Source organism: Macrosteles quadrilineatus, unplaced genomic scaffold, assembly GCF_028750875.1.
Source record: "Macrosteles quadrilineatus isolate MER2022 unplaced genomic scaffold, UCM_ALF_1.0 Scaffold_7__1_contigs__length_78375512, whole genome shotgun sequence".
Taxonomy (NCBI): Eukaryota; Metazoa; Arthropoda; class Insecta; order Hemiptera; family Cicadellidae; genus Macrosteles; species Macrosteles quadrilineatus.
The window spans coordinates 38,976,372-39,001,461 of NW_026542600.1; the positions used below are offsets into that span (position 1 = coordinate 38,976,372).

The 25,090-nt window shown below is 33.6% G+C and overlaps 2 protein-coding genes across 6 annotated transcripts in view; one reads left to right on the forward strand and one right to left on the reverse strand.

Annotated features, from left to right (window-relative positions):
• The window catches only part of LOC128998443 (solute carrier family 41 member 1), an 82,337-nt gene extending 66,228 nt beyond the window's left edge, over positions 1 to 16,109 (forward strand). For all 4 annotated transcript variants that reach the window (XM_054424569.1, XM_054424568.1, XM_054424572.1 and 1 more), the window contains exons 2-10: positions 817 to 939; positions 2,722 to 2,923; positions 4,449 to 4,628; positions 6,630 to 6,774; positions 10,350 to 10,496; positions 11,325 to 11,472; positions 11,983 to 12,188; positions 14,417 to 14,565; positions 15,843 to 16,109. In XM_054424569.1, the coding sequence (XP_054280544.1) occupies positions 817 to 939; positions 2,722 to 2,923; positions 4,449 to 4,628; positions 6,630 to 6,774; positions 10,350 to 10,496; positions 11,325 to 11,472; positions 11,983 to 12,188; positions 14,417 to 14,565; positions 15,843 to 16,019 (1,477 nt within the window). In that variant the 3' untranslated portion in view covers positions 16,020 to 16,109. The remainder of the gene's footprint in view (positions 1 to 816; positions 940 to 2,721; positions 2,924 to 4,448; positions 4,629 to 6,629; positions 6,775 to 10,349; positions 10,497 to 11,324; positions 11,473 to 11,982; positions 12,189 to 14,416; positions 14,566 to 15,842) is intronic.
• Positions 16,110 to 23,825: 7,716 nt separating this feature from the next.
• The window catches only part of LOC128997973 (Fanconi anemia group J protein homolog), a 45,575-nt gene continuing 44,310 nt past the window's right edge, over positions 23,826 to 25,090 (reverse strand). For both annotated transcript variants that reach the window (XM_054423847.1, XM_054423848.1), the window contains one exon: positions 23,826 to 24,711. In XM_054423847.1, coding sequence (XP_054279822.1) covers positions 24,631 to 24,711 — 81 coding nt within the window. In that variant the 3' untranslated portion in view covers positions 23,826 to 24,630. The remainder of the gene's footprint in view (positions 24,712 to 25,090) is intronic.

A 25,090-nucleotide genomic window follows, 5' to 3' on the forward strand; every position in this document is an offset into this window, starting at 1 on the left:
CACTACGCTCTGTCGGCCAGGTGACAGGGCGGTCAGTAACGGGTTGTGTAAACGGGGATTTAGTCTTAACACACAAAGACCTAGATTTTTTGAACTTCCCGCTCTCCCAATCCATTTTGGGTTCAGGGAGTTTTGCACTCCATACCACCAACTCAAAATTCCCTCCCTCTCCCACACACATGCTTTCATTGTCCAGACTTAAGTAATAATATAAATCTAAGGTAATACCGCATCTAAACGTTATAAAAGCAGTTAGAACATAGCGACAGATTGACATTTAACTAGATATAGCCTTAACTTCAAACCAAGAAACTGTCTGATGAAAAACTGTGAAACTTTTAGATCCTATTTATCCAAAGAATTTAGTTTCAAAATGGATTGTTCTAATTTATGTACGATTGACTACATAAAAAAAATCAGGTATGGTATATTGGTGTGTTAGTGCTTGCATGCCAAATGCATTTGAAATAAGACTGTTTCTGTGGTTTTCAGCTCAGCATAAGTTCATACACATCATCACATAAAACCACACAGATACAAAAATACCAGTCACAAAAGACTTTTAATGAAAGACATCCAAACCGATCAAAGTTTGGTTTTTATTTTTGTTTCAACCCGTCACTCTCGCAACAAAGACAATGACATTACCCACAAGGCTAGCAATATACACAAAACATTATATTGCACCCTAGAAAAACTTTCTAGAGTGCCAAGCATATCCAAAACAACTTGAGCTAAAAGATATGGATTCAAATAAATGTTCTTCATTAATGTCAAATAGGGAAAAATGTGCTTTACGAAATATTTTTGTTGCAGATGCCGAGGAGCAGTCAGGGCCACTCGCTCCGTACTGGCCCACACAGACCCTGAATCCAAGAGACCTCTTCTGGCCGAGAACACCTCCGGCCTCAAGAAACGTCCAAAGACAATATCATCCCTGTGAGTATAGCTGTGGGTCCCTCCATAGTTTATTTGAAAACAATTTATATCTGAGATATCGTTTCGATTTTAGACAAAAATGTAGTCCAGAAACCCTAATCGTACCTAGAAGGAAGGTGTAAGGGTTTTAAATGTTTTTCCCCTTGAGTAATACTTTGGGTACTTTCAGGTAAAAGAGCAGTGACCAACTTTTAATTTGATAAGTGACGCAAGGTGATAATTTTCACGACTACTACAGAATAACTTGCCGGATCTGTTCTATTAAAGACATTCCTCCCTCTCAAACTGTATTTTTGTACATGAAATAAAAACCATAAAATAGCAACATATCAAAAGATGGTGGGAGTACCTGATTTCCAATTATTAAATGATGGATGTATGAGAGAAGCTGAAGCGAAGAGATGCGAAGATGGAGCAGATGGTCCACAATTTGTAGAGGGCCTCACAGCTATGGGGAATTACGGCCTCGCTGGTTGGAGGGCAGAAGGCGCCTTCTGATGTAGAGATGTCCAAGGATGTTGATGATGAGATGAGTGGTGTTTTTTGGTGTTGCCATTGTAGGAATAGAATTAAAAATGTATAGTTTAAACTTAAATTTACTCTTGATGATTTATCACTCTTCATGTGATATTAAATAGAAATAAATCAGATCAAAACTTGTGTTAATAAAAGTTAAAAGACAACCAAAACCAAAAACTTGGCACTTCTTGCGCCTTATATTTACAATTGAATTAATTATTAAATGTTTTAATTAGTAAAGAAATTAACACGGTATAATGGCACTTTTCAAAATTTGAGACTTGCTGGATCTTGATTAAATTTGGCTTGCTTTAACAGAAGAACTTGAAACTTATTAATACACTGGTTGAGAGAATTATGCTTTAAAATGCACTGAATTTAAGAGAATGCGTTAATAAGAGAATAAAAGTAAAGAAATATTAGCCATGGGCTGAAATAGCGGACGTGAATGAGAAACACGTGCACAACTACAATACTGCGAGACACGGGAGTCCACTCGTCGAGACGTTGAAGACGGAACTGAACTTTGTTAGTTGAAAACTCATAGAGTCCTTTCCCCCTCTGCAGGATTTTGACCGTCCAATCAGAAATAAGGAAAATATCGCATGATATACGACGAAGTTCAAAACACTGTTACTGGACGTAGAATACTGTCCACCCCTAAAATTCTCATTGGTACTTATACTCATGATTGGTGATGATAAAATAAATTCCGGTAGTTTGAGATTATGTTACTAGGAGCTACGAAGAAATCTCCAGCAAACGCAGAATAATAATAGAAGGGGAACAGGGAGTGTTAGCTGTTGCCAATTTTCTCAAACTAGACCACAGAGAAGTAGGGTACAGAGGAAACAGGCCTATGGGACGACCTTTTAGCTTCGTGGCTTGTGACAAGCAACAAATAGCCCAGGCGAGCATCGTGCGGAAATTCCTCGATCACACAGGGCACAGGGTCTTCCTCCACCATGAGCGTTGTAGTACATGATGGCGAGGTGGGCGGTGTTGTACTATACCCTAGACACCACACCTAGTGCTTGTCAAGTAATGTACAGAGAAAACATTCAATAACACACAAGTGTACTATTGAATGTTTCCTCTGTACATTACTTCTCTGTGACTAGACTAACCAAGATAGCGGTCGCCATCGCCACACCACTATTGGTGAGCGTTGGCCACTAGGCATAGATTTAAGGAATAGACAGATTTGTTTACTCTTTAATCTATAGTGTTAGTCAATGTCTTATATTTTATCTGATGTTGAAGGGATGACATGGGGACAGCAGCTGATTCTGTGGAACCCCCGCTACCTGATGTGGTGGTCAGAGTGGGGCCAGCGGGGCGTTTGTCCCATTCTCTCCCCACTATTAAAGAGACTTTTGCCTCGACCAGCCTCCAAATCGTCATTCCGTTCTTCATCGCAGGCATCGGAATGGTCGGTGCCGGCATCTACCTGGACATGGTTGCGGTAAAATCACAAAATATTTCACTTTTTAAGGTTAAGTTTGTACCACTGAATTCATACTTTTGTCTTAAAAGTTGTTTGAGTCTGTACAACATTTCAATTAAGTTTTGACTATAATGTTTTGTTATTAAATGTCCAAGAATCGGTAGGGCAAAAAAAATTAGAATTATATGCAAAGAACTCTCTTTTTTTTATTTTTTGCTAAACATTCCAGTAGAAGGTGAACATTTTTGGATATTGTTTACATGGGTTTTAATGGGATGAAATGGACATTATTATCACATGAAGGATTAGAAATCTTTACACAGGTTTTGGGTCCTGAGGTGAGCACAAATTTGTTTTTCTAAATGAAAGATACTAAAATAGTTTGCTTTCCATTGTTTAATATGAGTTGACCGTTTTTCCAGTAACTTTCAACTAATAGTAAAAGTTAAATTTTAAATGTTCTCGATTCTAGTCTTGCTTTTTGTGTTACTGTACTTTCAATTTTTCAAGGCAATCATAAGAATTAATGCTTAGCTCTAATGTTTATGTATACATTTCAAAATTTTTTTACATTTTGATCACAGTACTAAAACTTAAACTACACATGAAAAAAATTAAACATTAAATTCAAATTTAACATTCGACCTACTCCTTTTTACCTCAATTAAATTTTCTAACTTCTCTCAACTTCAGTGAAGAATATTTAACCCCTCCTTGTGTATTATATTGAAAGTCTTCAAGGAACTAAGAGCTGAAATAAAAACAAATTCTACAATGGTTTTATGGTATGAGAAAAAAACATTTCACAGGACAACGGTGTGACTGTTTCAGACATGACGTACAGAAATTTAAGTAACAGTCGTGTATAGTCAATTAGTAGTTTGTTATAGTAAAAGAGTAATATATAAAATACCTCACTCACTTTTAATCTTCCAAAATCAAAATTACTTATTACAGAGTATAAAGTTTTCATGTAATTTCCAAAATTTTTATGGTAGTTTACGCAACGATAGCGTAAAGATAGTGTTAACGACACAAGTAGAACAATTTAAGGTACGAGCCTTGGCGAGTGCCTTAAAAACTTCTACGAGTGTCGTTAAGACTATTTAAGCGAGTTGTGACTATTTATGCTATTTGCGTACACTACTTTACATACGACAGTGTTTAAATTACTAACAATCACTTCTCATAACTTCTAAGAGAAGTTATATGTTTTCGTTTGTAACCTCACATTGCCACTGACAGTGATGCAACAAGTATTGTACCAAACACTAATTGGCCACTCAACAATTAAAATTAGCTTGAACAGCTGATTAGTTGAAGTTGAAACATTACAATTTTACTTTTTTTCTCTCAATCCTTGAATCTCATTGGTCCGTTACCTGTGTTGTTAAGTAAAAAAACAATGCTGTTAAGTAAAACTTTTCAATTCTAAGAACTGAACTGAAACGGCTAGTTTAAAAAATGGTCGTAGGTAAAATATTTATTTACATATTTGTAAATAGGTATTATTTCATACTGATAAGATGTTTTTGTTTTTTAGAGGTGGGAAGTCTTCATAAAAGTACCTGAAATCATAGTATTAGTACCAGCATTGTTAGGATTGAAAGGAAATTTGGAAATGACCCTTGCATCCAGGCTCTCAACTGAAGCGAATCTCGGAAACATGGAGGATGCTAAAGAGCAGTGGAGCATGATCACGGCTAACCTAATTCTTGTTCAGGTAATTTTAATTTAAGTATTAAAAATGAAAAGCCAATATGATATTTACCATTGAGCTTCTAGTTTTCTCCTTTTCTGTAGTAGCTCCAAATTATTAAAACAAGAATCGTCCTGTGGTCGAAAACTCAACCAAAAATATCTAATGCTCAGACTTCCCTATTTTCACCCCACGCTGTAAAAAAGACATGTGATTGGAATTTCTTTAATTTGTTTTGATTTTCTGTTCCTATTTCGTTGTTATTTCGTCACTAGCATGACAAACCATAAGGCCCATGTTGATTTTTTTAAATTTTAAATTAATTTTTTGTGCTTATTTTTTAGTTTTTTTTAATTTATAAAGAGATTCTGCACACCTACAGGAAAATATCTTTCTATCAGTATGTGTAGATTTTCATTACGATGCACATGAGCTGAGAAAAAAGGTTTAAAAGAAAAATGTTTGTGTAATACATAGATATTTCCTTTTTGAACTTTATTTACAAAACCATATAAGTAGTATTAAAAATGGTCAAAGCAAAATCATCATACTTCATCACCCTTTTAGAGAATTTTCCATACAGGGAATAAGCTATTACTTTTATTAGGTCTTATGATAAGACCTACACCTGAGACTGATTTACTTTTTAGTTTTGAGGTCCCCCATAGGCCAAATCAACATCCATTCAAATATATTTACATATACAGTATTTGTCTGTTAGCACGATAACTCGAGTAGAGTTGATCACATTTTTATGAGATTCGGTATAAACTTGTAAACCTATATTTATTTGAACATGTCACCAAAGCAACAATTTAACAATTTCATTGACAATGTGACCAGTTTAATAGCATTGCTATTTACAAATGTTTTTATGTGACAATAAAGTGAATTTGAATTTGCATTTGAAGTTCACGAACCAAGCAAGATCGTACAATAGGAACAGGGTTTGGAGGTAGAGATTGGGTTTTCCCATTTTTGACCTTGAAAACATAACATTTTACAATTTCTTTCCAAACCATTTTGTAGAACTTGAAAAAATAATTTTATATATTGAAGTGTTGTTGACCTCAATTTACAGAAATCACTTGAAAATATCTTTAAGTTGCAGATAATTTTGTAACCAAAGCAATATGACAAAAGATTTGATAGAGTTTAAATTATCTCCCATACTTATATGAGCTACTTTATACTTTATACTTTTCAATGACCATACAAAGTACTTTTTACTTTTTACTTTTTTTTTTTGGGTGACCATACAAAGTAGGTATTTTAAGCCAAGTATGAATGGAGATGAGTCTAGGATGAGTGGTGCGATCTTGTAGTCCTGTTAGTGACTAAGGCCGACATATTCCTTAGACACAGCTGTTAATTAATAGCCCATACAGCTAATGGCAACTAAGGGACCTACAGTTTATAATGGAATCCGAACCAAATTTTTGCCTTGGTATTAACCAATTGGTCTAATTATCAGGATAGTACTACGGATAGTTGTAGTACTCACTAGTGCGGACGTTAATCCACACCAGGGAGTATCGCATCCACAGTGCATGCCTATAAATATTCACAATTCGTGATCTCCTAGTAGCTGGATTAATTGAATAGCAACGTAAATTGAAAAATTAAGTATTTGTGTATGAAATAAAAATGAAAATTCTTGTTTAAAATTATCTGTATGATTTAAAGCTATTTAAGTTTGATTCTTTTATTCTTTGATTCTTTGATTTAAGTATACATTTTTTCTTTTATAAATTTAATACCACGGTAAATTGTGCCAAAATACTCTGATAGACAGTTGTTTATGACACATATTGTATCAAATGATACTTATAAACATTGCATCAAATCTCACACCATTTTCAAGTGATTTACCATGGTACTTCTCTAATTAGAGTTTATTTGCGTATTCTTTGGTCTGGGTGGATAAATATCACATATATTCTAACTAAGATGCTGGATTTACTGTGTGGTGGAGTTTTAGTCACCTAGTCTACCCTCCATTACAACCCTTAACCTTGTTTACAGTGTCAGGCGACGGTAGTGGGGTTGCTGTCTTCCATTGTTGCTGTTGTGATGGTGGCGAGCATCAGGAACGACTTCAGCGGTCATCACACCTTGCTCCTGTGTGCGTGTAGCACGCTCACTGCGTCCATCGCCAGCTTTATACTAGGTTTGTTGTGACTACATAACTATAAGAGGACTGACTCAAATTATATTTTGAAACTAAACTTCGAGAAGTATTTTAACTGAATGTTTGAGAAATATAGTGGTCAGTTGTAATTTTTTCTTCAGCGAATTTCCCTATTGGAAAGAAGATATTACCGTAGGGTAGCACTGAAAGACCTAGACCTGGGATTGATTTACATTTTCATTTTGATGTCTGCAGAGGCAAAACACACAATTCGCTGAAATTTGTATACATGTAATTATTGTGTGCATCCATTTGAACATGATAACTTGAGTAATTTTATTCGATTTTGATGAAATTTGGCATGACTGTGTAGAGCTGGATCAACTTTGTTAAGCTCGCAAACCAGAAGATCTGGTAATGGGAACGTGGTGTTTTGGGGTTTTGAAATAATACAAAAAATTTGCTTTCAAATATTTACCCTTTAAATCATGGCATGGATTTCGCCAATTTTTTACAGCTATCTTGTATAGCTCAATAAAACAAATACTGTAATTGAATACCTTAAAGCATTTTTGTACGATTAAAGGTTTCAGAGAAAATAACTGGACATTTCAAATTCTCATGTTATGCTTATGGATTTTAATGTTATTCTCATATCCATTCTTGCTTGTTTATTGCCATAATTTGATCAAATTTAGCAAATTTCTTTATTTCATACCAAGCTTTATATAAAAAAAAACCTCTTTTGCAGCAAACCTAAGTAGGCCTACTTGTTAAATCTTATGTTATTTGAATTGGGAGTAAATATTATTATTTTTTTTTTCAGTAAAAATCCAATCAGACAAATTGAAATTTACTTAATCTGCAGGATTGCTACAGGGGAAGGGTGTTTAAATTAAAACACAGTAACTTATACCCTAATTGATCTGGACCCCATTTCTATGCACTTTGTTTAATCGGAACAGCTAGTAAACTACGCAGGTTTGTTACGCAAGTTTTTAGCAGTGTGCGATTGTTAGTGTGTGAAAGAGTGCAATAATGGTGGGAGGGGGGGTTGTACGTGCTGTTGTCATGGTTACTGTGAGACAAAATTAGCACATATCTCATAATAGTTCATCATTAAATATGTTGCCAATAGTAACAAAAGGATAGGCACAAATCTGGGTATAATGAACATTTAATACATCTCTGCCAGTTGATTTTTCAATACATTGGTGCTAAAGGAAGACAAGAGAATCCCAGCAGTTTCTTTAAACCATATGTCATGTGAATGTGAGTCTAAACCCTTGTTCGAAGTAGTTTTGTTTGTTGTGGTATCCTAAACATAATTACATAGGTAAAAAATTTTAATTTTAATGTAAAAACTCCATATTACATTTCATACATTGTACTATTCGTGCACAAAACTAATGTTTGTATTTTAAAATTCCGATCACAGTTTAGAAGTGGTAAGGAAATAATCTCAGCACTGCCTTTCTTCATGTTCGGATAATATCATTAACCTGGGCTTACATGTTGACGAAGCCTATTGTAACTGTGTTATCTAATGGCAAATAAATTCTTGATTCTTGATTGATTGAATCTTGACATTGCTCTGGATGACTTTGGACTCCAAGGAGTCAGTATTATTGAAGGTTTACTGTACCTCTTTCTACAATCTAGTACACTACAACTCTTTTTACTTTCTCCCCCTATACATAGTATATGGAGAAATTATTGTTTTCGTCCAAATTGTCGAGTTTGAGTTTTGAGTGATTATATCTGTTTTGGGTCCCCCTGAACCCAAAAAAGTGGGTTTCGAAGTGATGTCTGTGTGTGTGTCCGTGTGTGTGGATGTGTACAGAGCTACAGACCACACCTGGAGTCCGATTTTGATAACATTTTGTATGTAGGTACTAATTCATGGGATCTCCAGGTGTTTTTTTCATACTTTCAAAATTTTGATTTTTAATGGTGATTTTTGCATAAAACCCCAAAAACTAAAAAAAGGACTTTTTTCAAAATTAGCCTGAACGATTTTTCATGAAAATTTACTATGTTATAGTAATTTAAATTCTAAATAAAATTGTATAAATCCCATTTCTGTAAAAATTGCGGTTCCTAAGTTATTGCAACTTATTTTATTTTGCAATAAAAACCCAATAAAAGAACCAAAAATCAGATTATAGAAAAATACCAGTTTAGACTAAAATTAGTATGTTATGACCCTTTAAATTTGGAACAAAATAGTACAAATCCGTTTTCCATCAAAATTACAGTTCCAAAGTTATTGTAACTTATGTTATTTGCTCATTAAATAACATAATAAAATTTTAGGAAAAAAGCCGGTTTTGGTATAAATATTAATGTGTTATGGTCCTTATAATTCTAAAGAAAGTAGTGCAACCTTCCATTGTTGTAACAATTACAGTTCGAAGATTATTGCATCTTTTATGATTTTTCCCTATAAAATATCATATTTACTCTCACCGCTTACCCATGATGAAGGTTGTTGACAAGCTTATGGAAGAAAGTCTGTGTCTGATTGCTGATACCGTTTATTTTACCTTGGTTGTGACACCACGGCTTTATATTGAACACAAAATAAAGTTGGATATCAGAAGATCAAAAAATAAATGCCAGGGGAGCACCAAAAAGTGTAAGAAGTAACTCTTTTCAAGGTTGGACTCAGGCAAGCAAAAAGGCTTCCGGCAACTCCAATGAGTGAGTCATCCTAAGTTTAACTTGGGGGGGTTCCACTGATGTATACAGTGATATGTATATTAATCTCCAAACTAACTTTTGTCAATATATTATAAAGTTAACTTTGAAAATTTCCAAATAAGAAGCAAGCTACCATTGTAATGCTACTTAGTAGTTAGTGTTAAAAACTAAGAACTACATTTGTTATTATATTATTTCAAAACTAATTTAGCCATCTTACTTACTAGTTTAAGTAAGGCATTTGTGCATATAACTTCATAGATTGGGGTACGCAGCAACGAGGCTCCTCGACGCTTATCGAATCTCCCGCTCGCTACATGCGAGATAAGGTCAGTGATATGTTTTTGATTGCAATAAATATATCGGCTGCAGACATTCAATTGCCAGATGAGTACATTTGGATTACTAATGCAGTGATAGAGGGTAAATTGCAGGAATGAATAAAGGAGTTTTAAAATGGCCGTTAAAATGCACATTTCAGAAGGATTTGTGTTTTTGTTGGGTACTTAGACTTCTCACAAAATACCACAAAGGAAAAAGGTCTTTGCGGCCATTTTTACACTTCCTAACCCATTTATGCACTTTACCCTCGCTCATATCATTAGGGCAAACACCTTCAGTCATCTGGTGAAGAATTTCAGCATTGGATATGTTTCTTGTGATCAAAAAATGTATCACTGACTGGCATGAAACGGAAGATTCAATAATTTTTTTAAATTTTCTAAACACACATCGAAGTATACTGTGGCGCTGTTCTGTTCACAAATGATGCCAGTGAGGACCATTACGCAAACTTGAGAAGCTATACTCACAAACGGCCCTTACTTAAAAAACTACCCTCGAACATCACATTTTTGGCTGATTTCTGTTGAATTTTCATTTTAACGGAATCGTACGTATTTGTCCACAAGGTCTGGTCACTGCAGCTGTGATAGTCCTCTCCAAGAAGATGCACATCAACCCAGACAACATTGCCACCCCAATAGCTGGGAGTCTTGGAGACATCACATCTCTGGCCTTACTGTCTGTCATTGCAGACTTCTTCCACCGAACCGCTGGTTTGTTATATTGTGGGATGTTTTCATTTTCATTTAACTCTCATAAGCCTTACACCTGTGAGAACAAAGCATGAAATGAGAGTTTAATTATTAACATAACGAACATTATCGACTTGAATTTAAACTTGAACCATTGCTGCCACAGCCCTGATTTACATTGGAATTATACCATTAACTGATCCATATGTCTGTTTGGATCTTATTAAATTACTTATTTACACTTTTTTTATAAATTGTTTGTACACATTTAATTGGAAACATGATATGTGTACACATTCTGTAGAGGTAGTGGTGAAACACTTTCCGATTGTAAAGTAACCTCTCCTATTCAATGTTTCTACTATTTTCTACTTGGTATAGTAGAGTACTTCATTACAGTAAAATAATGAAAAACTAATGACTTATCCTTGCTCTAAATCAGTTATTGACTGGTCCGCTAGACACGTCCAATTTACTGTTATTTTTTACAATTGAAATCAGCTGTTTTTAATGTTTAACAATTTTAAACATAAATAGGCATTTGCAACGTGATAATTGCCGTTCTTAACTTGGTTCCGAATGTGATTTCTGATACTTAATCACTCCTATTTTTCCCTTCTTTCGCTTCACCTTGTACATGAAACTTGAGTGTGTACCGGAAAATGTAACTTTTGGTATTAATGAAATATACTATTACTTTTACATTAGTCTGTAATACTAAACACTTTTGGAAACAATTAAAACTGTGCAATCGTTTGATTTTACTTCTGTCCACTTATCAATTCATAATCAAACTGGTAAGCAATAAAAAAAATGTATTTTTTAAGTCTGTGTTGTTTTTCATTCCAGATGAGTTGCCGCTTCTCCCCGTAGGTGTTATAGTTTTGTACATAGCAGTTATGCCATTTTGGTATTGGATCTCTAAGAATAATAAATACACAAGAGCTGTGCTTTACTCAGGATGGACTCCTGTGATAGTCGCAATGTTGATCAGCACGTAAGGATAAGAATAAGTAATACATAATAATAAGATACACTTAACAATAAGTAACAATTACAATCCAATTTAGCCACCTTTTAGCTATTGTTATGTAAAAACATCAATATGTTCTGTAATCTGAACTGTTCAATAGTCCAAACACCCCTGGTCCCATTTAGTTTGGATTAAAGAGGTTCAACTGCATTACATTCATTCTGATAAAAAAACAACCTATCAGAAACCATTCAAATCAGATATAATACTAGGAATTAAAAATTTTTTAGATTTCTTGGCACCGTTTGACCTTTTGTGAAAAAAGTCCATTACTATTTGTGGAGCTGACTGTACATGTGCTGCCTGCATAAACAATAAACACACAACAATAAACAATAGTTGTGTGTGGTTGTGTTGTTGGTGATTGCAATTGACAGACCATTTAATTCTGTATTTATCACTTGTAAGGAATGTTATGTGCAAATATGTCTGTGCCTATAGGCTGTATCTCTATATCTATGTTTACGGTTCCAGGCTTGGAGGAATGATTCTAGATGAGATGGTTAACAAACACAAAGGAGTCGCGGTGTTTCAACCGGTCATTAATGGGGTGGGGGGTAACCTTGTGTCCATCCAAGCCAGTAGGCTCTCCACGGCTCTTCACCAGAAGGCAGAACTGGGCTTCCTACCTGACGACGTCACTGTCTGGTCTTCCCCTTGGAGCGCCTTCTTCTCAGACAGTGAGTTGAATATGGTCAGAAAGTCTAAAATTATTAGATGTATAGACTTAATCAGGAGGTTAAAATTTAATACAAAATCAAATACAAATCAATTTTATCATACATTTTTGTGACATTTAAAAACAAACTATACATACTTTGTGCCAAGGCAGCAATGTTGTGAGTTCGGATCCTGGTACCTGCCACGACTTTTTACTATTCATTCCATACATTTAAAATCAATTCTTGATTCTTGGTGATTGTTTAAGTATCGAAGCTAGCAAACAGTGGTGTGAAAATTTCATCCAGGTTTCCCAGCAAAGTTTGTCTCAGGACCTCTCTTTTAGCTTAGAGAACAAAACAAATCTAATTAGTTCATAACGAAAAGTATAGGCTTATAGTGATACTAACAACTAAATTGAAATATAAACTACAAAAACTGCAAAGGATTGAAAATACAATCAATTGCCCCCTCTACTACCATACCTAGTAACTCAGTGCTAAGGCCTTAGATTAATAAGCCAGACGTTGATGGTTCAAGACCAGTCATATCACAGAGTCACCTCTGACTTGCCTATGGGACTTTCCGTAGTGATACTTCACTACAGACTAGAGGGCTTGTGGTTACTGACAGTCAATTTTAAAAAGAAAGAAAGAATCAAATGTTTATCCAATTATCACTAAAGAAAAGAGACCTTTAGGAATCAATTATTTGATATGCATACTTACATTAGTACAACGTTTTAAAATCTGTAAGAAATATTTGGTTTTATAAACCCTTCAAATCTGGATACTAAATAAATCAGACCAGATTTGTGTTGCATAAAATATTAATTGGATGACTGTGGTCATTCTGTATGCAGTGACAAAGTTGTAACTTTCTAAAACTTTACTATATCTATGCTTTGAGAGATGGTTTGATTGTTTATATACTTATTTCTACTTTACTACAAGGGTAAAGTAACAGATTGAAATACATTTGCTCAGATTGAAATTTTAATATTTTATACTGATATCACAGCGTCATTAAGTGAATCATAGTCATGACTCTCCATTTTTATTAAAATGTTTGGATAAAATCAGTAACAGTAACAGCCGATTGTAAAACTCCTTATTTTTTAGAAATTCAGCCTCAATCAATTCTCACCATTTAATCATGGTCAACTAGCTGTATTGGAAAGCAACTGTTTACTTCTGATAAGTCCAATATTAATGATTGTAAAAATATAGTTTGACAATAACCTAAATCGTCTCCATCTTATCCATAAGGAGATTAAATCTATGAGAGAGTTTAATTAATTTATGCTATAAATTTAAATATAACCTGTGTTTGGCACTAAAATCTGTCCATCTTTACAAAATGCTTTGTAAAGTCTATTGCTATCCATATTAAATTGAATGATTCAAACTGAAATTCTAGTTTGAACGTGTGCTAGTTTTCTTATGCAAATAAAAATGCTTATGGCCACATTTTAAACCACATAGGACTTGAATCTAGTAATTTAGCAAATCTTTTTACTTTCTCCCCCTATACGAGTATATAGAGAAAGTATTGTTTCCGTCAAAGTTTTCGAGTTTGAGTTTTGAGTGGATATATGCTTTTTGGGTCCCCATGTACCCAAAAATTGGTTTTCTAAGTGATTTCTGTGTGTGGGTCTGTATGTGTGGATGTGTACAGAGCTAAAAACCACAACATCCACCGAACATAACACGAATGTTATTTTTTGTAGTTTTTTTGGATTGGTGTTGTCCAATTTTTATGACATTTGGTATGTAGGTACTAATCCATGGTATCTCGAGGCGTTTTTCATTTTTTTTAAATTAAGATTTTTAATGGTGATTTCCCCATAAAATAAAGAAAAATCATATGTTCTAAAAAATGGCCTGAACGATTTTTATACAAATTTAGCATGTTACAGCCCTTTAAATTCTAAACAAACTGGTACCAATCCCACTTCTGTAAAACTACGATTCAAAAGTTATTGTAAATTAATTATGTTATTTTCCCATTAAATAACAAAACCTCAGAATTTAGGTAAAATCCAGTTTTTATTAAAATTAATGTGTTATTTTCCTTATAATTCTAAACAAAATAGTGCTACCCCCCATTGCTGAAACAAATCAAGTTCAAAAGTTATTTTCCCTATAAAATATCATAGTTATTCTCATCCCTTACCCATGATAAAGGTTGTTGACAAGCTAATGGGAGAAAGTGTGTGTCAGATTGCTGATACCGTATCATTTTGCAGCTCCGCACGCTCTGACAGCTCGAGTGCTCATGACTCTGATGGTGCCGGGACATACTCTGTTTGCCTATATCATCAACTACTTCAAGTTTGAAGATCAATCTCTTACTATTGCCTTCCTCATCTCATATCTGATAGCTGCTGCTATACAGGTGATTATATTACATATAACAGTCAAACAGTCAAACAATTTCCGGAATGAATTTCTGTAGACATTTGGTGCGATCGCCAGTGGGAAATTCGCCTTGCAGTAGTTGGTACGACTCCTGGGGAGGGCATATTGGTAGTGGGGATTTAGCTGACAAGCCGTAGCGCAGCATTGGTAAGCGCTTTTCGTGTACCTGCAAGTCGACATTGTCGGTTACTGTCAGTCGTGTACCTGCATCAAAAATAGCATTTAATGAACTTTAGTGTGTGTGAACTATAGTTCTGTGTTTTACTTAAAAAACTATCTTGTGAGACTCTTGAGTTGTTAATTCAAGCTTATGGAAAAGAGGCGATGAAGAAAAGTCAAGTTTATGAGTGGCACAAACGGTTTTGTGAAGGCCATGAAAGCATTGACGATGACCCTCGTAGTGGACGTTTTTCAACATCAGTCAATGAAGTAAACATTGAGCAAGTACGACAAGTTGTGTGTGAAATTCGGAAATTAATTAACAATCAATAAAATTGCATTTGAGGTGCATTTATCTCATGGAAGTGTTCACACCATTCTTCATGATCATTTGAACATGCATCGAATTTGTTTGTGAATGGTTCCAAAAATGCTGTCTCCTGAGCACAAAGAAACTCGAATTTTAATGGCTGGTAAATTCATTGATAAGGCCGATGCAGATCCAAATTTTTTGAATTAAATTGTAACTGGTGACGAAACATGGTGTTATCTCTACGACCCTCTACCAAATTTGTGCCACTCAGTTTGTGGTACACGACCGACAAAGTGAAAGTAGACTTGCAGGTACAAAAAAAGCGCTCACCAATGTTGCACTATGGTTCGTCAGCTATACCTCCACTACTGATATGCCCTCCCCAGGAGTCGTACCAACTATTGCAAGGTGAATTTCCCACTGGCGATCGCGCTTAATGTCTACAGAAATTCATTCAAGGAATTATTTGACTGTAGTAGTATTTAGTGTTTTGTTTTAATTATGACCAGGGATGTATTTCCCTCTGGGAAAGTGCCATACAGCAGCACTGTTATTGATTATTTCCCAGTGTACTAGAACCTGTAATAAAGTGTTGTTATGAAAAATGCCTCATTCCAGTTTTGTAACTGGAAACATTCTTATTAAATATTGATTTATTGATCGACGGAAGACCCTTTTTACAAGCAAGTTCATTAGCCAAAAAGCATACAATTAAAGTCATAACCAGATAGAATCCTTGGGAATCCAATCCACCTATTACACTGTGTATATTTCTGTTATAGGTTGCCATACTGTTGTATGTAGCGTATGGCTTGACCCATGTGTTCTGGCGACGTAGGATCAACCCGGACAATAGCACCATCCCCTACCTCACAGCTATGGGAGATCTGCTCGGCATTGTACTCCTCGGCTTAACCTTCGAGTTCCTTTCGCTCATTGGAGAGCCTATGACTAATTAAGAGTAGGATAGGGAAAATATAAAGCAATTAAATGACTGTGATTTTGCCTTGGTGCATGTTATCTAAATTAAAAATTTAGAATGTTTTTAACATATCTTTGATTACTTATGTACATAACCACCCACCTTAGTAAAAAGAAACATCGTTTCCTGATAACTATACGATAACGATCTTTAAAAAAGAGAATGGTAAGCTGATAGCGATTAGAGGAATTTAAGTTGTGTGATATTTTTTAAAGATCTTTGAGCTTAGTGTTTAAAAGAAAAAGATTGTTGGTCGACAATTTAAAATTAGTTTTAAAATTATTTTATAAATTGTTATCGCTTTATTCTATAGTAAGGAAAATATTAGGTCTGAATAATTAACTCTTAAGTGAAACTACTAAGTAGTGTCTACAGATACATAGATCAAACTTAGACCACTATTTTTCTAACTTTAGTAAACTAAAGTCCTCCGTAGATTGATTTCCATAGTTTTCAAATGGAAGATTACGGATTTGATTGTTATATTTGAAAGGAAAACGCAAATCCAAACAGTTTTTAGTCATGATCAGGAAACCTAGATCCTTGTAGTATTGTATCATATGGTATTGGTATAATGTTAAAACAGCTAATAACATACGTAATTTTGTATGATAAAAATATGTTATATTGAGCATATTTTTTTCACCTAGCTCGTAGAAATTATCTTAAAAAATATACAAAAACGGTTTACGTGGTTTAAAAGAGATTACCTCACAAAAAGCTAGTCAGCTTAAGCCCAAGTTTTATAATTATCATCATTAGCACAATTTTCAAATCATAGATAAACCTTAGTGACATGGTGCGTATGTTTGTCACAGTAGTTACTTATATCACAATACCATTTTTTTAAACATACATCCATTAATCATAATTGACAGCTGATGGATATATTTATTTTGTCAGATTTACTATATTCTCCATGTAAAAATGTAAGTTGAACTAGCAGTTAGGGCGGAAAGAATTCATAATATTTTTAATTCTGAACTCCAAAAAGAAATTGTAAAAAAAATTAAGTTAATTAGGGATCCATGGGGGCATAACATGAGATAGCCCAAATTACAAAAAAAATACTGTACCGTTTATAATGCAATATTGTAATAACATATATTTAATTTTGCTATGAAGGTCTTCTTATGAAGATCATTTTTTAATTTTTGTTTTTAAATTCGAATAAATAAACAGATTTTCTTCTTATACCTAAAAAAATACAAGAGGCTCTAACCCCTGAACTAAACATCTTCATCTTAAGATCTTAATAGCAGTTTTCTGTTATCTACTTCTCCCTTTGTAAGCACATCACAATACCGTGCTGGTCCCTGAGCACAGGTCTTCAGTCTTAGAAGTCCAAATTCAAGTCCACCTTTATCTTTAGGTTCAACTATTTAGGAAAAGTATAGGTCCTTCAGGCGCAAACTGTCCCTTTAATGGAGATCCTTTTCATCGATATATCCGTCCAGATATCAGTCACTCTAATTAAATTCAGTTCAAAGATATAAATGTTAAGCTTTTTTATATGGTTTAAGATGAAAATTCTACACTACCATCTCTAACATTAACCAATGTATAAAATAAAACTTGAAAATTGCATGATTCTATATCCATCCCAAGATTTTTTGAAAATAAAAACTAATTGAAAATATCAATGGGATATACCATTGAACTAAATTGAGAGTCAACTTAACTTATTATTTTCACTTTTTAATTAGTAGCACATATTTTTAAGCCCTGGTCTGTAAGGTTTTGCTTTAAATTTTCTATAAGAAATAAATCAAAATTATGTTTGTATATAGAAGACTGAAATTTAGAACAAAAAAGTGGATATTTTCTTATGCTTAACTTAGATGAAGCTTTTACTTGCTTCTTTCTCCTAATAAACATAACCTTCCTTATTGCCACTAGCCCATTTTTTTACTGTTTGCAACTTAATCATAAGGAGAATGACTGAATTCAGGCCTAGAACAGGTAGAAGCAACATTTTGATTAGTGCTTCTTTAAAGACAACTTGATTTTTTCACAATAGTTTTTCCCATGTATGATCATGAAATCCTACTGTCTTAAAACAAGGTAATGGGCTTTTATTTGAAATCTGCAAGCCAATAAACATATCATAGGTAAATTTTTTAGTCCAGTACTTGATCTACAAATAAAATTTTATTAAAAATGTGTAGCAACTGCTGCATTGACAATACAATTGTGGGATTGAGTTATGAAGGAATATGCACTCTTCAATCTTTTGTTGTAAGTTTGTTATACTAAATTAATATATCTTTAAAGTAAACAAATTATATGAAAATACTCCAAGTCTTGGTTTTGAATTTATCTTCATTCAAGAGGGTTTTAGAACGCAGTAAATATGCATGTCCCTAACACTTTGAAATCATTTCCCCGAAGTTAGAACTTTGCATTCATTACCCTATTATTTAATGTTCAGTAATGTTAAGACAAAGGATTTTATGATTCACACAAACAATAGAGAGAGGTTAAGTCAACATATCAAAGTTAACAGTCAGGTAATGTCGATTGTATTGGATAATAACTTAACAATTTCGTAGGAGGTGTAAGAAATGTAACATCACATCTTAAATTCTATGTTATAGAATCTAAGATAGATATGTTATAGACAAAGATATATCTATGTCTTAAAAATCACATGTTATTCACCACAAAAATGAGTTTTATACAGGGTGTTTTTTTAAAAACTTGCATCTTTATTTATGTAAAAACCGCAATAGATAGAAATATGCAGTTTGCGGGAATCATCTATTGACGTAGGGGGACCAATTGTTTTGAATTCAATGTTACATTCACATTCCCCCCCTTTCCCCCCCTGCCCCCAACTTATTTTTTTTAAATAGCAAGGTACCCCTTGTGACATATCAAATGAAAGAGCATAAAAAAAGAAAATGTTTGATGAAAAAAAATTGAAAATCGGTTCATAAATTTGTGAGATATTCCCCCCCTCACCCCCCCCGGAACTTATTTTTTTTTAATAGCAAAGTACCCCTTGTGACATATCAAATGAAAGAGCATGAAAAAAGAAAATTTTTGGTGAAAAAAAAAATTAAAATCGGCTCATGAATTTATGAGATAATCACCCCCCTTTTCCCCTACCCATAACTTGTTTTTTTAATTAGCAAGGTACCCGCCCTTGTGACATATCAAATGAAAAATAAATTTCACCAAAATTTTTCTTTTTTTATGCTCTTTCATTTGATATGTTACAAGGGGTACTTTGCTATTAAAAAAAAATTAAGTTCCAGGGGGGTAAGGGGGGGGGGGAATATCTCACAAATTTATGAACCGATTTTCAATTTTTTTTCATCAAACATTTTCTTTTTTCATGCTCTTTAATTTGATATGTCACAAGGGGTACCTTGGTATTTAAAAAAATTAAGTTGGGGGCAGGGGGGGAAAGGGGGGGAATGTGAATGTAATGTTGAATTCAAAATAATTGGTCCCCCTACGTCAATAGATGATTACTGCAAACTGCATATTTATATCTATTGCGGTTTTTACATAAATAAAGATGCAAGTTTTTAAAAAAACACCCTGTATATTTTCTTCAATTTGTGTTTTTAACAAAAAATATATGTAATTAATGTTTTGATTAACGCTTTGTGATTTTAACACTATCAGTATTTTGAAAGGGAGAGTCTGCAATTTTGTTTGTGAGACTAATAACATTAACATTAATTAAAGTATGCCTAGAAAGTGCAATTATAACGTATTGAGTGTCTCTTAAATGTGAATTTGTGGAAAACTCTATTTTCTTATAGTTTTGAATGCATAAAGATAGGTCATATTGAAATGGTGTAGTTATTAACTATGTAAAAGGGTAATTCTGGGGGAAGGCATGCGAATGCAAATTAAATGTCTTCAACTAAAGTGCAAACTATTTTTTTATAAACCAAAATGCTTGGATAGACATATTTTAACAAATATGGATCGTAATACCTTTTGACAACATAATTTTAACCATTTGGAACATAAATAACTATTTGTGTATTAAGAGCGCAAAGTATGTCATTGCCCTTCTAGAACTATAGATGGCCGCACAAAGCTTTAGCTGAGTGCGGCCATACATTTCGTGAGCGGCAATGACTGTTTGTGCTTGTAATACACACAAGATTTTTCCTACCACCATAATGAACTTATCATAACACACAGATTAACTTCTTAGTTGCACTGTATATAACATGTCATTTAGGTTATGTTTGCTTTTGTTAGGTTATGTTATTTGCTTACTGATTGTCAACGTACCTGATCTGCAGCTGTCGTTGGTGTAGAAACACCAACAGTGAAATCCGCTGATTAGCAAGTCAGAATGTTCCCGCTATTGAGCTATTTTGTGTACTGTTTACAGCTGTGGCAATGTAATTTCCATGCATTGGTAGGAAAAATTACTATAGCAATTTTAGTTACTGTGAACATAGTTGTGATGTGTTTGTCTGTTGTCAGATATCTCTGTTGTTAAGGTTGTGTGGTTACGGTGGTGTTATTGCTAACACTTTATCCACTCTTGTCCGTAAATATTTTTTTTTTACCGTATCTCCTTTATTGATTTGTTCTTGGAGCTATCAGAAGGAAATATTTAATTTACAACTTAGCAGGATTTCCATTCAAAAAATGTTTATTTATTGTTCAAAATAAACTAACAAAATAAAATTAATTATTGGAAATATTTTCACTTTTAGCCCCATGGTTAGAGGTACCCAAATATGTTGTAACTGTGCCTTCCCCAGGATTTAACCCATATTTGTTTGAGAAGAAATATGTTGCTTAATGTAATTTGTAAAATATTGTATAGCCACGTTGTAAGATATGTCGTACTAAAGTGAGATTTAAAATATATTGAGATGTACAATTAAAACAACCAGCTTTTAGTATAGTTGCCTTATTGCTGAAAGTGTTGCTTTCTGTTCTCAGTTTTAGATTTAATTAATACAACTTCATTGTTATAAATTACCTCAGAATTTTTGGTAAAAATTAAATATTTAATAATAATAATAGGTTAAATACCTTATTTACGCCTTCAATCCAAGTAGTCTTTTTATGATTACTATAGTTTCAGGGCTAACAGCTCCATTGTCAAATCTTCTTGTCTTGTTAAATTACTGTTAATAGCATTGGTCATTGTTGAAGTTCACATGTAGACATACACTCACACACGAAACATTTATATATACAAGCGACATTGAAAATTTGTATTTTGGCCGGCCTAAACAAAAATGATTAGCGTTGTGGTTGTATGGACCGGTACACTGACTGACTGATTCATGTTATCCGATACCCTGGAGACGTTGACATAGAAGATAAAGGTAAGATAAGACGTAAATAAGGTATTTAACCTATTGTTATTATTACTCTTTATCAATCCAGGAGGCAAAACATAGATAAATTAAATATTTGTCTGATAAATAAAGAGAACTGGAGTGACTGTTTATAAAACAAACACATTGCTAAACTCGTCTTGCCACAACTACCTGAAGTGGTTTGTACACATTTGTCACTGAAGATCCTGATTGTATGTGAATTGTGTACATTAAAAATAATTAACTTAAAATTAAACATTTGTTTTTTGGGTGTTGAACTGTACAATGCTACATAAATGTGACATTTGATATTTTGAGTGAAGAGAGGACAATAAATCTGTTGAGACTATCAGTGTTTACTTATTTCAGCTGTCCCCAGTCAGTCAATAACTTGGCTTGAGATGGATTAATAGGACCATGACTTTTAATTTCTTCACTTATAATTTTTGGGTTTGATTTTTTTGAGGAAATATTACTGTGTGGTCCAGGAAAAAATTAAAATTGGTTTTGGATGAATATTGCCCACTGTGTAATAAAGAATGAACAGTGCTAGACAAAGAAAACACCAGTGAATTGGATCAATGAAATTTAGTATGTCGATGCTGAACATAGAGGTTTGTTTCTGTTTTTGGAGATTTTGGACTAACCCCACAAAATAACATAACAATTCTAACTCCTAAAAATGTAGATACAACTTTGCGCCAAATACAGTTTCCCCACACAAAACATTGTCTACAATAATGAATGTTTTATGGTAAAAAAAGTTTATTTTAGTTTCAGGGTTAACATGAAAGTATCACTTCCTGAAACTCTATATTTTATCATTTCAAAAAACATTTAACCGACCAGGGACTTTTTGGACAATCTGTATGTTGATAAAAGAGAAATGCCAAACTAGCCAACAGTCTCTATGACTATGGCTTGAATGATATTGATTGAAATTAAAAATAGTAATGTTTTTGATGTTAAATATACAATTTAACCTTGATATAACGAACCTCAATATAACAAATTCCTTGATATAACAATTTTTTTTTAATCCTCTAGAACTCTCCATGAGGCACAATGTATGTTTTTTTTACACCTCTACATAACAAACAAACCATATCAACAACCTTGATTTAACAAATTTTTCATGATCCCGGCTAAAATAAGACACCTCGACATAACGAATTTATCATTGTCAGAACCTCTACATAGCAAATTTATCCTCTACTTAACGAATTGTCTGCGTCTCTCCCTCGATACAACTAACCCCCACTCCATTATTGTTTTTGAAAAATCAGTTTCTTCATAAAATGAAATGGTAAGGTGACGTCAACGCTTGCGCTAACATTCGTCTACTCCGTTTTACACATCCCTGTCTGCTGTCGTCGCTGCATGCGCATTATGTTACAACTGAGAGAGAACTGATTTCATTCACTGAGAACTGATGACAACGTAATGTTTAGTAAAATGTGATTGGGTGATAAGTAACTATGGTAACTTGTAAAATTTTTGGATGAAGAGAAACCTAAGAAAGATAAAGAATAGAAGAACAAAGCAAAGAGAAAGAATAGCAACATCGTTATTTTAACATTCCTTTTATGAGTGTTTTTATTATCTTTAAGTTGGCCCATTATTACAAACTTTTAAAACAACTTATCTAACATTTTTATTATTTTCAATACCGTAAGATATTGTTAAACTAAGGCAACACCAATGCTATAGTTGTTGATAACTACAGTATTGACATTCCTCTGTTGTGATATAAAGCAGTACTGTAGCCTACCGGCCTATCACAAGCAGTAGCTTACAAAACTCTCTACTGTTTTGTTTTGTTCTATTTGCGTGTTTTATTGCTATACAATACAGTGTTTGGCTAGGTTTTAGGTGGGTTAGAGTAAGCTATGATTTTAAACTTACAGTTTATAACCTGTACCAAGGCCGATGACTATAAATGTCATGATTGTGCAATATTAAAGATCCCTAACCTTTAGTACCCAAGATAATCAAGGTTCTACTTTACAATGTAAACACTGTTTGCCTAGGCTACTTTAATTGTGTTTTAATGAGGTCAAATCTCAACCTAAATTGACTGATGCTGGTTCTGAACCTCGACTAAGCAAAATTCCTGCAAACCTAATCTCAATATAACGAACCTCGTTTTAACGAAATCCTTGATATAACGAATATTCAGTTCGGTCCCTTCAGATTCGTTATACCGAGGTTGGACTATATGATATACGATATTTATTGTAACTAAACCACTCTGACTATTATCTACCCATTAACTGTTTTAGTTTCAAGCTTGTTTATGTAGCCGAGAGTATTCATGTATTTTTAAGAATGGTGAATACAGTATGTAAAATGACTAAACTTAAGATGTTAAGGGAAGAACAAAATGATGATGAGACAGATTTTTAGTAATAATTATTAATGAACTGTTAAATTTATTTTAACAACAAAATATTTTTACAAATGTTGTACATCGAAGGTAAACATAAAATCCGATTAATACTCAAAACTATAAATAACAGTCTTTATTTTGTAAAACATTTAATCTCTGATTATTTGAATCTTAATTGTAAAGTGCCATAATATTGCTGTGTCTTGAATATCAATGAGGTCAATATTTATTAAACATAGTTTTCATATGTATTTTTGTGTAATACATCAGTTATAAAGGATTATCAATAGCAAACATAACCAAAAATATTTTTAAACTCTTTCCATGTAAAGGCTTTGATTTTTTTTTACTTCACCGTTTTAATTTTGTTAGTCTAATGGACACTGGACACTTGGTTAAAAACTACTAAAGTTTAGTCTGCAGTAGTCCAGCATCACTGCACCGTTTAAAACCATTGAGAACTCCATTTCCGTCCCTAAACTATCAAACCACCACAACTCATAAGAACTCTACTTTAACCAGTAACACTGGATATCTGACGAGTTATTTTACAGCTTGCAAAACCACATAATTCTTGAATTAATAGGGTTTTTTTGCCAAAAATGTCATCTAAAACGTTTTTTGTTCTGTATCACAACATTTGAATCAATGCAATTTTTTTATGCTTACAAACATTTCAATGAAACAATCACTGTGTAGCACCAAAACCAGGATTATATAACTATATTCGAGTTTGAATTCTATAGGTGATATGGCAAAAACTCAGATAATCAGAGTTTCATTCCCTAAATGAGGCAACAAGGCCTAGTGACTAGGCTATCACAGTTCTGATGATGTGCTTGTAGACTTTGCACGTCGAATGTTTTTACTTATCAACGTTCTGATGATCACGACTGGGTGATATTCTTCCGGTTGCAAAACTGTTGTATCTCTGCCATGTAGTTATTCCATGACTGAAAGGTCCTGAGCTAAAAATAAAATTAGAAATTAAAACTCCTATGATATGGCAAAATGTTTGTTAAAATCAAATACACAAAATATTGTAATATGATCAATTTACACTATATACATGTGCTATGGTTTTTTAAAATCATGCCATGTTTTTGTGTTGTGTCTAGCATTCTTGGTGTGTACATCATTTGAGGACATCGAAAGATGGATGTTTAAGTCCTGTTGAATAGTAATGGCTTGCCAGGAGCCCGACCCTGAGCCATCCAATACAAGGACAGGTCAGAGCAAGGAAAAGGCATACCTGAATGGGTAAGAGTTAATTTTGGCACAAGAAATGCAAATCTTTATACACTGAACACAAAAATTATACTTTACTTTACTGCCACTGACATTATT